This window comes from Salvelinus alpinus, chromosome 8 (assembly GCF_045679555.1).
Source record: "Salvelinus alpinus chromosome 8, SLU_Salpinus.1, whole genome shotgun sequence".
NCBI classification, from domain to species: Eukaryota; Metazoa; Chordata; class Actinopteri; order Salmoniformes; family Salmonidae; genus Salvelinus; species Salvelinus alpinus.
Genome location: NC_092093.1, coordinates 24,286,711 through 24,300,795, shown reverse-complemented (window position 1 = coordinate 24,300,795; position 14,085 = coordinate 24,286,711). Strand labels below are relative to the sequence as shown.

General features: G+C 43.4%; 1 protein-coding gene across 10 annotated transcripts in view; it reads left to right on the top strand.

Annotated features, from left to right (window-relative positions):
* The window catches only part of LOC139582755 (syntaxin-binding protein 5-like), a 177,670-nt gene that overhangs the window by 61,067 nt on the left and 102,518 nt on the right, over positions 1-14,085 (top strand). For all 10 annotated transcript variants that reach the window (XM_071413062.1, XM_071413058.1, XM_071413056.1 and 7 more), the window contains exons 3-4: positions 7,069-7,150; positions 7,603-7,703. In XM_071413062.1, the coding sequence (XP_071269163.1) occupies positions 7,069-7,150; positions 7,603-7,703 (183 nt within the window). The remainder of the gene's footprint in view (positions 1-7,068; positions 7,151-7,602; positions 7,704-14,085) is intronic.

The following is a 14,085-nucleotide window of genomic DNA, read 5'->3' as shown; positions in this document are numbered from 1 at the left end:
AAAGTTAAATTACTTACATTGTTAAAGTATGTATACATGTAACAAAAAATGGTGGTACCAACAGCAATAAGGCATCAAGACTAATAGTAGTAGTGGAAACGGATTACTATTAACAGCAACTACAACAACAATATTAATGAGAATAATAATACATTTAAGCAATAGTAGTAGGCCAGTCTCAGCATGACTGAGAAGCCACATGACATGGTATGAAAGCCAAAACCAAACCAAAATAGGGAATATTATTGACATTATATTGCACTTTTCACTGACTCTGTTCCTGAGGTTGTGGCAGGAGGACACACACCTCTCCCTCTTTGTCTCTCTGAGCTGTAGTAGCAGGCAGCACAGTAGCAGACTCTGTCCCTCCCCCTCCCTGGCAGGGTGATGTATGACTGGGCATGTTTGACGTCAGTCCCGGGACGGCGTCATAGACCTCCACGCTCACAGCCTTTTTTCCTTCTTTCATTCTCGGCTCTCTCTCTTTCCTGCTCTCGTTCTTTCTCTCTCTGGCTGTCATTCTCCTACTCTTTGTTCTCTCTCTCTTGCTGTTTTTCCATCTCCCTCTCTAAGTCTTTCTATTTGGTTCTCTCCTACTCTCCCTCTGTTTCTCATTCTCCCCCTCCCTGTCCTCTGTCTTTCTACCCGTATCACTAACCATTGCGTACACACATGCACGTGCACGCGCACACACACACACACACACACACACACACACACACACACACACACACACACACACACACACACACACACACACACACACACACACACACACACACACACACACACACACACACACACACACACACACACACACACACACACACACTCCCTGTGGTGCAATGTGTTTGTACGAAACAAATAAACGGTCTAGAAGATCCATCATTCTTTCAATTGGTGCTGTCAGGTGAAGAGCCAACACAGCAATTTTAATGCATCCACAGGGGCCAACCAAGGGCTGTCCCTGGGTTTTATTGACAGGGGCCAACCAAGTGACAGGGGCCAACCCTCCCGGGTAGCAACACTAAGCGTGGGGACTTATGAGAACCCATAAGAAACATAACAAATCTGTTGACTTTGAGGGCAAAAATAGCTTTTTTAAGTTTCATCTGACTTGACAAGACGCGGAATTGACCCAGTTTTCTTTCCTACCCTATCTCCATTCCTCTCTGTCTTTCTCTCTCTCTCTCTCTCTCTCTCTCTCTCTCTCTCTCTCTCTCTCTCTCTCTCTCTCTCTCTCTATGCTCTCCCTCTTTTCTTCACCCTGGATAATCTGTCCATTATGTGAGTTGGAGTGGTGGTGACAGGGACATCATACTGTGGAGAGTTAACACAGAGCAGCATGTGCATGGAGTTTAGTATGGCTGGGAATTGCCAGGGACCTCATGATACGATATTATCACAATACTTACAGAGGTAGGATCTTCATTTGTTGCAAACTGGTAGTGTATTCAAGGTTTAAAAAGGCTTATAAAGTTAGCAATTTCCACTTAAAAATGTCAGACTTGATTTGCACTAAGAAAATTGTATCAACCCTACAAAAAATTGAAATGAATTATAATCCACATAATTATTAACATTTCCTGTTGCTGCAGAATTATTTTCCTGCCGTAGCAAACAGGCTTAAATTGTAGATCCTACATTAGTAGGTGCCAAAGCTACTGTGTATGTATTGTGAATCGATACTGTGATTTGCAATTTTTATTGCAATTTGATTTTCCACAGATATTGCAGTGCTTTCGGAAAGTATTCAGACCCCTTGACTTTTTCCATATTTTGTTACATTACAGCCTTATTCTAAAATTGATGAAATTGTCCCCCCCCCCTCATCTATCTTCACACAATACCCCATAATGACTAAACAAAAATTGTTTTTTTTAAACATTTTTGCAAATGTATAAAAAAACAACAACTGAAATATCACATTTACATAAGTATTCAGACCCTTTACTCAGTACTTTGTTGAAGCACCTTTGGCAGCGATTATAGTGTCTAGTCTTCTTGAGTATAACGCTACAGGCTTGGCACACATGTATTTGGGAAGTTTCTCCCATTCTTCTCTGCAGATCCTATCAAGCTCTGTCAGGCTGGATGGGGAGCGTCGCTGTACAGCTATTTTCAGGTCTCTTCAGAGATGTTCGATCAGTTTCAAGACCGAGCTCTGGCTTGGCCACTCAAGGACATTCAGAGACTTTTCCCAAAGCCACTTCTGCGTTGTCTTGGCTATGTGCTTAGGGTTGTTGTCCTGTTGGAAGGTAAACATCAAATCAAATCAAATTGTATTGTTTACATACACATGGTTAGCAGATGTTATTGCGAGTGTAGAGAAATGCTTGTGCTTCTGGTTCTGACAGTGCAGCAATATCTAACATGTAATCTAACAATTCCACAACAACTACCTAATACACACAAATCTAAGTAAAGGAATGGAAATTGAATATATACATATAAATATATGGATGAGCAATGACAGAGCGGCATAGGCAAGATGCAATAGATGGTATAAAATACAATATATACATATGAGATGAGTGATGCAAGATATGTAAACATTATTAAAGTGGCATTATTAAAGTGACTAGTGATCCATTTATTAAAGTGGCAAATGATTTCAAGTCTGTATGTAGGCAGCAGCCTCTCTGTGTTCGTGATGGCTGTTTAACAGTCTGATGGCCTTGAGGTAGAAGCTGTTTTTCAGTCTCTCGGTCCCAGCTTTGATGCACCTGTACTGACCTCGCCTTCTGGATGGTAGCGGGGTGAACAGGCAGTGGCTAGGGTGAAGCATTGTCCTTGATTATCTTTTTGGCCTTCCTGTGACATCGGGTGCTGTATGTGTTCTGGAGAGCACGTAGTTTGCCCCTGGTGATGCGTTGTGCAGACCGCACTACCCTCTGGAGAGCCTTGCGGTTGTGGGCGGTGCAGTTGCCATACCAGGCCGCGATACAGCGTGACAGGATGCTCTCAATTATGCATCTGTAAAAGTTTTAGGGTTTTAGGTGACAAGCCAAATTTCTTCAGCCTCCTGAGGTTGAAGAGTCGCTGTTGCCTTGGCCCGAGTCTGTGTTCCTGAGCGCTCTGAAGTAGAATTTCATCAAGGATCTCTCTGTACTTTGCTCCGTTCATCTTTCCCTCGATCCTGACTTGTCCCCCAGTACCTGCCGCTGAAAAACATCCCCACAGCATGATGATACCACCACCATTCTTCACCATAGAGATGATGTCAGGTTTCCTCCAGATGTGACGCTTGGCATTCAGACAAAGAGTTCAATCTTGGTTTCATTACACCAGAGTATCTTCTTTCTCATGGTCTGAAAGTCCTTTAGGTGCCATTTGGCAAACTCCAAGCGGGCTGTCGTGTGCTTTTTACTGAGGACCAACTCCCGTCTGGCCACTCTATAATAAAGGCCTGATTGGTGGAGTGCTGCAGAGATGGTTGTCCTTTCAGAAGGTTCTCCAATCTCCACAGAGGAACTCTGGAGCTCTGTCAGAATGACAATCAGGTTGTTGGTCACCTCCCTGACCAAGGCCCTTCTCCCCCGATTGCTCAGTTTGGCCGGGCGGCCAGCTCTAGGAAGAGTCTTGGCGCCTCCAGACTTTTTCAATTTAAGAAGGATGGAGGCTACTGTGTTCTTGGGGACCTTCAATGCTGCAGACACAATCCTGTCTCTGAGCTCTATGGACAATTCCTTCGACCTCATGGCTTGGTTTTTGCTCTGACATGCACTGTCAACTGTGGGACCTTATATAGACAGGTGTGTGCCTTTCCAAATCATGTCCAATCAATTGAATTTACCACAGGTGGACTCCAATCAAGTTGTAGAAACATCAAGTTGTAGATGCACCTGAGCTACATTTTGAGTGTCATAGTAAAGGGTCTGAATACTTATGTAAATTATTTTCTAAAAAGCTGTTTTCACTTTGTCGTTATGGGGTATTGTGAGTAAAATAAGGCTGTAACGTAACGTAACAAAATGTGGAAAAAGGGAAGGGGTCTGAAGGCTTCCAGAATGCACTGTATGTTTGCTGCAGAGAGAAAAGAGAGCATGACAAAATTAGTTTTGATCAGTCATGGAAATAAAAGTGCTGGAAACATGTTTACTCACAATAAAAAAATAAGATAGAGAACAAACTACAGGATAAAAAATAACAGAGTACAGCCAACTGGCGCTAGCTACTACCTCACAAAAAATAGTTGGCGTCAAAGTATCGATTATAATATCGTCCAATATAATATTGCGATATGTTTAATCTCTAACCAAACAGAGAATACAATTTTAAGGTTTATGTTTTAGATTTGATACTCCAGTACCATCTGTATTTGGTTTTGTGCTTATATTTGAGACAGAGCACAACCCCCAAAAAGGTAAATGGTATCTTCCAAGGGCATATTCTTTTGATCTGAACATGTGCTTTTGAAGGACACCATTTACCTTTCTCAGATGTGAAACATTCAACATACTGTCTTACTTTTGTTGCTTTTTAAGACAAAAAGTTCACTCTCACAAAAGTGTTTAATGTCCACTATTTTCTGACCATGGTTTGATGTCATTGTACAGCCAACCGTTTTCATGACGCAGTCTGTCTGTGTCCTTTTCGATAATATGCTTTCTTAGAGAAAGGCAGCGAGAACAGTTTGAAAAGCACAACCTTAAATCTTGCCCTTTTTTCAGGGTCAAAATATTTGGTTGCAAGCAACCCGGGGAATTTGTTTTCAAGTAAATAACTTATAGTTCTCATCCTGGACTAAAGCTTCCAGATCATTCTACTGTTCTCATCCTGGACTAAAGCTTCCAGATCATTCTACTGTTCTCATCCTGGACTAAAGCATCCGGATCATTCTACTGTTCTCATCCTGGACTAAAGCATCCAGATCATTCTACTGGTCTCATCCTGGACTAAAGCATCCGGATCATTCTACTGTTCTCATCCTGGACTAAAGCATCCGGATCATTCTACTGTTCTCATCCTGGACTAAAGCATCCAGATCATTCTACTGTTCTCATCCTGGACTAAAGCATCCAGATCATTCTACTGTTCTCATCCTGGACTAAAGCATCCAGATCATTCTACTGTTCTCATCCTGGACTAAAGCATCCAGATCATTCTACTGTTCTCATCCTGGACTAAAGCATCCAGATCATTCTACTGTTCTCATCCTGGACTAAAGCATCCAGATCATTCTACTGTTCTCATCCTGGACTAAAGCATCCGGATCATTCTACTGTTCTCATCCTGGACTAAAGCATCCAGATCATTCTACTGTTCTCATCCTGGACTAAAGCATCCAGATCATTCTACTGTTCTCATCCTGGACTAAAGCTTCCAGATCATTCTACTGTTCTCATCCTGGACTAAAGCATCCGGATCATTCTACTGTTCTCATCCTGGACTAAAGCATCCAGATCATTCTACTGTTCTCATCCTGGACTAAAGCATCCGGATCATTCTACTGTTCTCATCCTGGACTAAAGCATCCAGATCATTCTACTGTTCTCATCCTGGACTAAAGCATCCAGATCATTCTACTGTTCTCATCCTGGACTAAAGCATCCAGATCCTTCTACTGTTCTCATCCTGGACTAAAGCATCCAGATCCTTCTACTGTTCTCATCCTGGACTAAAGCATCCAGATCATTCTACTGTTCTCATCCTGGACTAAAGCATCCAGATCATTCTACTGTTCTCATCCTGGACTAAAGCATCCAGATCATTCTACTGTTCTTATCCTGGACTAATACATCCAGATTATTCTACTGATTCTACCCTGCAGGGGTCTCTGTCTCTCCCCCTTTTCTGTCCCTCTCACTCAAATTTTTTGGGGATATGTGTGAGAGAGCAAGGAGGCTCTGTGTATGCGTATGTGTGATGTACAGTGTTTGTATTAGTGAACCGGATGAGTGATGTGTGTGTGTGTGTGTGTGTGTGTATGTGATGACGTGTGTAAGCGTGTGGTCATATGTTCTGTTCTGGTGCAGGTAAGGGTGTGGTTTAGTGTTGCCCTTATCAGTTTATACAATTATATTCCTGCCTATAGCAGCCTGTGATGCAAGAGATTTTAGCGGGCTATTTTAGCTGAAAATGTTAGCTGGATGCTCTACTTGCTTGTTTTTCTCCTCTCTGGTTGTCATGTGTTACGCCTAACTCCTCTCTTCCACTGTCTGCACAGGAATTATTGGTAGGATAAATAAGCATCATCAGTGAGCTCACTCATACAGGCCTTCATCAGAGGAAGCTCTTTATTTTCAATCTTTCCCCTTCTCTCTCTCTCTCTCTCTCTCTCTCTCTCTCTCTCTCTCTCTCTCTCTCTCTCTCTCTCTCTCTCTCTCTCTCTCTCTCTCTCTCTCTCTCACTCTCTCTCTCTGTATGTCTGGATATCTCTCTCCTCCTCCTCCTCCTCCATCCATCCATCCATCGCTCCCTTTCTTGCACCCACACATGCGTGCACTCTCTCCCACTTCCTTCTCCCCCATTCTTCATTTTCCCCTCTCTCTCCATCTCCCTCTCTGTCTCTCTCTAGGTCGGAGGGAGATGTCATTCTGTTGTGTTGTTTGTTTCTCTGCAGCTCCAGATGATCTTCCTTTGTCTTTTATTTTAATATTTATTTTCTCCATGTACACATCATATCTCTCCAGAAAACAACTTGCAAGGGTAGACATACTGTGGTGTATTATATAGGAAATGCCTAGCTATATCTTCAAGGTAGATAGACAACCGTACTTTGGTGTTTACTGTGGGTGAACAGTCGAATTGCTCTCATCTGTCCATTGCTCAGTCATGACAGAAAATCTGAGCAAGACGCAGGCTGTTCTGTTTCAAGCCCATCTAAGGACTGGAACCTATGGGAACCAAAGAATTTCCATGTTGTTCACTGCAGGTTAGCGTTGGCTGGTAAGCAGGGATGTCTGTCACCTTGACATGTCTTTGTTGATCTGTGTCTGTCCCTATCAAGTGAATAATGAAAGATTAAGAATATATTATTCTGTAAATATTGTGTGGTTCTATCTCCTTTATTACCCCTTCCACCTTCTTTTCCATTGGTTGATTCCTTGACGGAGAGCCTATCAGGTTTGGTCGTCCAGGTGTGGAGTGCTACTGTCAACATGAGAGTGGAGCAGCCGTCATCTCGCTACAGTTTCTCATCAATGAGGTGAGTGATGTGGAGAGAAATACATACCACACCCACCACCAGACCTCCTCTACTGACACGGTCTCTCTCTCTCTCGCTCTCAACCTTCCAAAGTTCAAACCCTTCTCTATTTCCTTTCCTCTCCCCCGACTCCAAAACATCTCAAACACTTCTGTAGTGTGTGTGTGTGTGTGTGTGTGTGTGTGTGTGTGTGTGTGTGTGTGTGTGTGTGTGTGTGTGTGTGTGTGTGTGTGTGTGTGTGTGTGTGTGTGTGTGTGTGTGTGTGTGTGTGTGTGTGTGTGTGTGTGTGTGTGTGTGTGTGCATGTCTTTGTGACACAGCAGCTGCATTACACGTTCTAGGAGCTCTCTCACTTTCTGCTTGAAATTCAGCCTCTCTCACCAGGGGATTGAGAACACCATTGCAAGCTTGATTAGCTGTGTGTAAATGCTGTCTTCTTCATCCCTGCCACAGGGGGCGCTGGTGAGTGCTCTGGCAGACGACAGCGTGCACCTCTGGAACCTGAGGCAGAGGAGGCCCGCCATCCTCCACTCACTCAAGTTCAACAGAGAGAGGTAAGAAACCTAGAACCTTGTAGGTTTCTCTTTCTCGCCCCGCATTCGCTTTCTCTCTTTCTCCCTCTCTCTTTATCTCTCTCTCACTCCCTGGCTCTCTTTCTCTCTTTCTCCCTCTCTCTTTATCTCTCTATCACTCCCTGGCTCTCTTTCTCCCTCTCTCTTTATCTCTCTCTCACTCCCTGGCTCTCTTTCTCCCTCTCTCTTTATCTCTCTCTCACTCCCTGGCTCTCTTTCTCCCTCTCTCTTTATCTCTCTCTCACTCCCTGGCTCTCTTTCTCTCTTTCTCCCTCTCTCTTTATCTCTCTCTCACTCCCTGGCTCTCTTTCTCTCTTTCTCCCTCTCTCTTTATCTCTCTATCACTCCCTGGCTCTCTTTCTCCCTCTCTCTTTATCTCTCTCTCACTCCCTGGCTCTCTTTCTCCCTCTCTCTTTATCTCTCTCTCACTCCCTGGCTCTCTTTCTCCCTCTCTCTTTATCTCTCTCTCACTCCCTGGCTCTCTTTCTCTCTTTCTCCCTCTCTCTTTATCTCTCTCTCACTCCCTGGCTCTCTTTCTCCCTCTCTCTTTATCTCTCTCTCACTCCCTGGCTCTCTTTCTCTCGCTCTCTCTCTGATTATGTCTTTCTCAATTTCTGCTTTAACTGCAGCATACTGCAGATGACAACAGCAGACAGTTCAGTAGCGTGTTGCGTGCCCCTGCCTATTCACTGGCAGTGGTTCTTCTGTATATAAATTGAAGAAGTATCATATGGCAGATGTGTGTAGAGGTGTCTGTCAGTCTTGTCCAGCCCCAGGGTGACACCTTTACACCTGATGTTCCTCTTTCATCCTCCCTCCATCCTTCTCCCCCTCTCCTTCTTTCCAACCCAACAACTACACGCACACACACACACAAACACACAAACACACACACATACACACAGACATGCATGCACAACATCCACATGTAACAACACACTCTCACACACTGAATCTTATAATAATTATGCAATTCATACAATTATTCGAGAACATTTCAGATCAGTTGTTTTTGCTATTACTATATTTTGACTCAGTACGTTTGAAGTCAAATAGCAAGTTATTGTAGTGGAGAATCACCTCACCTCAAGTGGGAGTGATCAACTGTCTCCTCCAATTACAGACACAGGGTCTACCCATCAGAGCAAATCACGGTGTTCATTTCATGATCCATCAGTCTAATATGGGAAGGGGTTAACCGTCAGAGCGCATCAGCTGTGCCACTGCTGATGCGACGGACAGGTGGCCGGCAGTGTCTGAATGTGTTCCTGCCGAGTGTTTGACATTTAGAGAGCGTGGCTCTCGAATAGTGACGTGTATTCATGGATGCCAAGGGAAGCCAGGCTTCAACCAAAAATGTATACGAAAAAAAACATAAAATAATTTATTTTGTCTCTCTGTGTTTCATAACTGTCTTTCTATTCACAAGAGGCTGAATGTATCACACAGGAGAAAGCATCCGAGCGAGCAAAACGGCACCCCTCTGTCTCTGTACGTGTAGCCCATCTATCTGATGCTTTCTGGTCAAAAAGAGTATGATATTGTTGAAGCCCATAGCATTGTTGAAGCCAGCAAGCATTGGCCTCCCTTGATAAGAAATGTGTTGCTTTTTAGCTATTTTCATTTAGACTTGATGGTGTGTTTTGGATCATCAAATCAAATCAAATTTATTTATATAGCCCTTCTTACATCAGCTGATATCTCAAAGTGCTGTACAGAAACCCAGCCTAAAACCCTAAACAGCAAGCAATGCAGGTGTAGAAGCACGGTGGCTAGGAAAAACTCCCTAGAAAGGCCAATACATAGGAAGAAACCTAGAGAGGAACCAGGCTATGAGGGGTGGCCAGTCCTCTTCTGGCTGTGCCGGGTGGAGATTATAACAGAACATGGCCAAGATGCTCAAATGTTCATAAATAACCAGCATGGTCAAATAATAATAATCACAGTAGTTGTCGAGGGTGCAACAAGTCAGAACCTCAGCAGTAAATGTCAGTTGGCTTTTCATAGCCGATCATTGAGAGTATCTCTACCGCTCCTGCTGTCTCTAGAGTGTTGAAAACAGCAGGTGTGGCACAGGTAGCACGTCCGGTGAACAGGTCAGGGTTCCATAGCCGCAGGCAGAACAGTTGAAACTGGAGCAGCAGCACGGCCAGGTGGACTGGGGACAGCAAGGAGTCATCATGCCAGGTAGTCCTGAGGCATGGTCCTAGGGCTCAGGTCCTCAGAGAGAGAGAGAGAGAAAGAAAGAAAGAAAGAAAGAAAGAAAGAAAGAAAGAAAGAAAGAAAGAAAGAAAGAAAGAGAAAGAGAGAATTAGAGAGAGCATACTTAAATTCACACAGGACACAGGATAAGACAGGAGAAGTACTCCAGATATAACAGACTAACCCTAGCCCCCCGACACATAAACTACTGCAGCATAAATACTGGAGGCTGAGACAGGAGGGGTCAGGAGACACTGTGGCCCCATCCGATGATACCCCCGGACAGGGCCAAACAGGCAGGATATAACCCCACCCACTTTGCTAAAGCACAGCCCCCACACCACTAGAGGGATATCTTCAACCACCAACTTACCATCCTGAGACAAGGCCGAGTATAGCCCACAAAGATCTCCGCCACGGCACAACCCAAGGGGGGGCGCCAACCCAACCCAAACAGGAAGATCACGTCAGCGATCATTTTCTTGCTGCATGACCCAGCTATGCTTCAGCTTCAGCTCACATATGGATGGCCTGACATTCTTCTGTAGAATTCTCTGATACAGAGCAAAATTCATGGTTCCTTCTATTAAGGCAAGCCGTCCAGGTCCTGAGGCAGCAAAGCATCCCAAAACCATCACACTACCACTACCATGCTTGACCGTTGGTATAAGGTTCTTACTGTGGAATGCAGTGTTTGGTTTTTCCCAGACGTAATGGGACCCATGTTGTCCAAAAAGTTATACTTTTGACCCATCTGTCCATAGAACATTCTTCCAAGAGTCTTGATGATCATGCAGGTTCCAGGTGTTTTTTTGCAAACTTGGGTTAACTGCTTGAAAACCCATAAATGTCGCTGAGTTAAAGCAGTTCTGGATACAAGAGTGGGCCAAAATTCCTCCACCGTGATATGAGAGACTGATCAATAACTGCAAGAAGCATTTGGTTGCAGTTATTGCAGCTAAAGGTGGCACAACCAGTTATTGAGTGTAAGAGGGCAATTACTTTTCACACAGGGAAATTGGGTGTTGCATAACTTTGATAATTAAATATATAAAATAAGTATCAATTTGTAATTTTTTGGGGCAAACTCTGGTTCCCTTTATCTAAAATGAGGTTTTGGTTGATAACATTAAAATCAAATCAAATCAAATTGTAGTTTGTAGTGCTTTCGCTGAAAAGCCTATTTGAAATCAGACACTTTGGTGGGATTAACAACAAGATTACCTTTAAAATGATATAAGACACATGAATGTCTGAGGAATTTTAATTATGAGATTTCTGTTTTTTGAATTTGGCGCCCTGCACTGTCACTGGCTGCTGTCATATCGATCCCGGTGACGGGATTGCAGCCATAGGAAGTTAACTTAATCCCACCAAAGTGTCCGATTTCAAATATGCTTTTCAGCGAGAGCACTACAAACGATTATGTTAGGTCACCACAAAACCACAATAAGCACAGCCATTTTTCCAGCGAAAGATAGCTTTCACAAAAAGCAGAAATAGAGATAAAATTAATCACTAACCTTTGATTATCTTCATCAGATGACACTCATAGGACTTCATGTTACACAATACATGCATGTTTTGTTTGATAAAGTTTATATTTATATCAAAAAATCTGAGTTTACATTGGCGCGTTACATTCACTAGTTCCAAAAACATAAAGTGATTTTGCATAGCCACATCGTTTCAACAGAAACACTCATCATAAATGTAGATGTTACAAGTTATACACATGGAATTATAGATATACCTCTCCTTAATGCAACCGCTGTGTCAGATTTCAATAAAACTTTACGGAAAAATAAACCATGCAATAATCTGAGACGGAGCTCAGAACAATAGCCAAATTAGCCGCCATGTTGGACTCAACAGAAACCAGAAAATACATGATAAATGTTTCCTTACCTTTGATGAACTTCATCAGAATGCAGTCCTAGGAATCCCAGGTCCACAATAAATGCTTGATTTGTTTGATAATGTCCATTCTTTATGTCCAATTAGCTACTTTCGAATTGTTTACCAAACGCGCTAACCAAAGTCACAAAGCACGTCCACTATAACGTAACGAAATGTCCAAAAGTTCCGTAACAGTCAGTAGAAACATGTCAAACGATGTACTGAATCAATCTTTAGAATGTTGTTAACATACATCTTGAATAACGTTCCAACCGGAGAATTACATTGACTTCAGTTGACCGATGGAACGGAGCTCCCTCTCACGTGAACGCGCCAGTTCAATGCGTGGGCACCTCATGGCAGTGATTACTCATTCCTGTCTCCTTCGGCCCCCCTTCACATTAGAGTCATCAGACAGAAGTTCTATTGACTGTTGACATCTAGTGGAAGCCGTAGGAAGTGAAAACTCATCCATATCTCGCTGTAATTTCAATGAGAGCTTGGTTGAAAATCTGGCACCCCCAGAAAATATCCAAACAGAAAGTGGAACTTCTCAGGTTTTTGCCTGCCATATGAGTTCTGTTATACTCACAGACATAATTCAAACCATTTAAGAAACTTCAGAGTGTTTTCTATCCAATACTAATAATAATATGCATATATTAGCAACTATGACATAGGAGCAGGCTGTTTACTCTGGGCACCTCTGTGCACCTTTCATCCAAGCTACTCAATACTGCCCCTTCAGCCATAAGAAGTTAAAGTCCCCGCCACCTCTGGGTGAACGCTTTCTTGTTTGCTTACAGCTTATTCAATTCTGTCTTTGTGCCAGCCTCTGACCGTGGTGATATGTAAACAGCTCCAAAGAATACAGATGAAAACTCTCTCAGTAGGTAGTGTGGTCTTCAGCTTATCATGAGATACTCTACCTCAGGCGAGCAATAGCTCGAGACTTCCTTAGATATCGTGCACCAGCTGTTGTTTACAAAAATACATAGACCGCCGCCACTTGTCTTACCAGACGCCGCTGTTCTATCCTGCCAGTACATCGTATAACCAGCCAGCTGTATGTTGATATTGTCGTCGTTCAGCCACGACTCCGTGAAGCATAAGATTTTCCATTCCTTGTCAAAATTTTGGAAAATCAGAAAGGAGGCAAACACTTTTTCACGTCACTGTATATCACCGTGGCAAGGCATATGAACTAACGAGTTATAGAGCAAACAACGCAATTATCACAACACATAGGTTGTAATATGGCTTTTTTTCCCTGGTTTGTTTTCTCCAGTGATTTTAGCTACGCACCGCTACTGCTCTTGAATGCAGCCTGCCTGCCTCCCTGCCTCCCTGAGCAACAAGAGTGAACTCAACAGACAATATCACACAGAGCTGAGGAGAGGATGGGGTGAGGTTGAGGACGGGAAGAAGGGAGACTCAAAATATCTTCCTTTCCACACATACAACCTCTCACGTAGTTTACCATTCATTTCCATGTACCCTCCCTCCCTCTCTGAGTTTCCTCGAACAGTGTTTTCCGTTAAATACAGCTCACTTCAGCCTCAGTGTGTAAGGCCAGTGAAGACAAGGTGGCCATTTTTCCTGTCAACAAACTGACAGAGATCTCACTAGAACTGTCACAACATTCTAGAACACTTGAGAACAGAACAGGCTGTGAGACCGAACCAAAGCAAAGCCTTATTTACCCCAATACTTACTCTGTCACCAAAATTTGGAAATACCTGTTTGATACTGTTTGATAGTCCACTTATCAAACTTCTAAGTGACACTGAAGAGAGGTTACTTTATGTTGCTGATCGCTGTATAGTTGGGGTTAAACAAATTAGGAAAGTGTCAGTAGAAGTCTGCTTGGCTGAACGTCAGTCACGGTTAATAACGCTCCGGCTAGTAGCAACGTTTCTGGTTGGCACAGATCTAAGATCAGCTTAGCCTCACCCAATGTTAAACTATAATTAACTGCTCTTCAGGATTAGAGAAACTTTCAAACGCTCCCCCTTCATATCCTTCCTCATCTCCTTCATCATCTCCTTTGTCATCTCCATAATCTCCTTGTCTCCTCTCCTTCACCACAGCTGATCAGAAAGGAGCTGATGTGTTGCAGAAAGCCCTCCCAGCCATCACCTTGACTGATCCAGTCCCACTAAATCATTGGAGAGGAGGAGAGAGAAAGTCCTGTTGGAGTGGCGTTGTGGCTGAGTCAGTGGGTTAGTGAGAAGGGCTGGAGAAAAGAAGAGGTGGAGAGGAG